General features: G+C 31.5%; 1 protein-coding gene across 1 annotated transcript; it reads right to left on the bottom strand.

Moving 5' to 3' along the window:
• Positions 1-286: 286 nt before the first annotated feature.
• On the bottom strand, positions 287-1,661 carry LOC103308086 (putative nuclease HARBI1). Its single transcript, XM_029486404.1, has 4 exons — positions 1,549-1,661; positions 1,302-1,449; positions 851-1,232; positions 287-738 (listed from the first exon to the last, which is right to left on the bottom strand). The coding sequence occupies exons 1-4, from the start codon at positions 1,659-1,661 to the stop codon at positions 287-289; spliced, it is 1,095 nt and encodes a 364-aa protein (XP_029342264.1).
• Positions 1,662-1,922: the final 261 nt, after the last annotated feature.

Here is a 1,922-nt window from a genome sequence, read left to right as displayed (position 1 = left end):
CTCGACACATAGTGGTTTCGACTCGCCTTGTAACACAGTTACTTGGGTTCTGTGATGCATCTGAGAGAGGATACGCAGCAGTGGTGTATCTTCGCACGATTGATGTCAACGGAGAGATAAAGATATATTTTATCACATCAAAATCCTAGGAAGCTCCACTTAAATTGGGGAGCCTGGATCGATCTCTGACGATACCCCGCCTGGAGCTAAGCGGTGCCTTACTGTTAGCTCAGACGGTACAGCGGCTTTGCGACACGTTTGAAAGTGCAATTTCTATTTCAGCGATTTACACTTGGACTGATTCCCAGGTAGTTTTGTCTTGGTTGACGTCGACGCAATCCCACTTCAAGGTGTTGTATACTCTTGTGAAATATCTTTCTATAAATTCTGCTTTTATAATGTTCCCGAGTCGATTGTCTGGTATAGCTAATACATAATTTCTGGGTAACCTGACATTCTCTTCTTCATTTTCTATTTGTAAATCTAAATTATAACTTAATGCTACATTATGAAGTATAGCAAATGTACCGATGATCAAAGTTGAAGTTTGAAGTTTAGTACGGAGCTTTCTGCATAAGCAGCGTAATCGACTTTTGAGTACACCGTTCACTCTTTCAATAACATTTCTGTTTTTTATATGTGATTTATTGTATTTATTTTCTGCTGCAGTTGATGGATTGAGTTTAGGTGTGTATAGAAATTTACTCTGAGGGTAACCACTGTCTCCAATTAAATGGCCTATAATTTATGATAATATTGAATTTATTATAATATGAATTTATTGCTAGTCAATATCAAATATTTAGATAATATTAAAATAAATATAAATATAAATAAATAAATATGTTACCAGCTAAAGCATTTGATTCAATTAGAAGTTTCACTCGGCTATTATTATATATTCTACTATCATGAACTGAACCGGGCCATCTGCAGACTATGTCAAAAATTTGCATTTTAGGATCACAATCATTTAATGACATCTTTTGATTTCTGTAAATTTCTGCGTTGTCGCCCCCGGGACTTTTAATAGGGACATGTGTACAATCTACAGCTCCAATTACACCAGGAAATTCACCAATTAAATAAAATTGTTCCTTAGTGTCTTGTAAATATGGTGCTCTTGGAAATCGAATCCATTTTTTTCCACATTTAGCTAGTAATCCCGATACTTCTTTAACTACAATAGAAATCGAAGCTTGTGAATATCCTAATGTATCTCCATTAACTCTCTATAAAACAATACAATTAAATTAACAATAATCTTACCATAATTACTCATTTAAATTACATTCAAATACTTGGTCATTTCCACTTGCATAGAAACGTAGGGCAATTAATACTTTTGTAATATTATCGATTTTTAACCCACGTCTATCAGAATTGCAATCCATATTATCCAAGTATATTATAGGTAAAATTATTTCTAACACAATATATTTTGGAAACCTAAACCGTTGAAAAAATTGCAAATCTGAAATTCTAGTAATGTTTACTAGTAAATATTTGTAAAGGGGAATTATTAAAAAATATTTCAAAATTACTTACCCTTCAATGGAGTTTTGCATATCACGTAAATATCGTTTAGGAACACGAATAGTTTGTTCTAGCCAATCATAGTTTAAGTCATCATCAAGATAATCAAGATAGTTAATATCCATTTTAAAATAGTAAAAAATAAATTAAACAAAATTATCAACTTTTTATAACAGATAGAACAACAATTTAATAGTATAAAAGTAACTATTTCATACCAAGTTATTAATTTTGTGTCTGTTGAGTGACTGTTAAGCATGATTAGTAGGTACCTTAGATATTTCTACATTTTTACTCAAGTTTTTCTTAAAATTATTCAAAGTACCATTTATAAATACTAAAACGTACTATTGCCAAAATATACAAAATCGAGATATGCATCGATT

Source organism: Acyrthosiphon pisum, chromosome A1, assembly GCF_005508785.2.
Source record: "Acyrthosiphon pisum isolate AL4f chromosome A1, pea_aphid_22Mar2018_4r6ur, whole genome shotgun sequence".
Lineage (NCBI taxonomy): Eukaryota > Metazoa > Arthropoda > Insecta > Hemiptera > Aphididae > Acyrthosiphon > Acyrthosiphon pisum.
The sequence above is the reverse complement of the archived record's forward strand: the minus strand, read 5'-3'. Positions and strand labels throughout refer to the sequence as shown.

Bases quoted from the DNA above. Each gene is read 5' to 3' on its own strand.
- LOC103308086 (XM_029486404.1), bottom strand. From the start codon at position 1,661: ATGGATATTAACTATCTTGATTATCTTGATGATGACTTAAACTATGAT. The intron at 1,450-1,548 runs GTAAGTAATTTT...TCAACGGTTTAG, and splicing joins ATGCAAAACTCCATTGAAGG to GTTTCCAAAATATATTGTGT. The intron at 1,233-1,301 runs GTATTTGAATGT...ATTGTTTTATAG, and splicing joins ATGCAAGTGGAAATGACCAA to AGAGTTAATGGAGATACATT.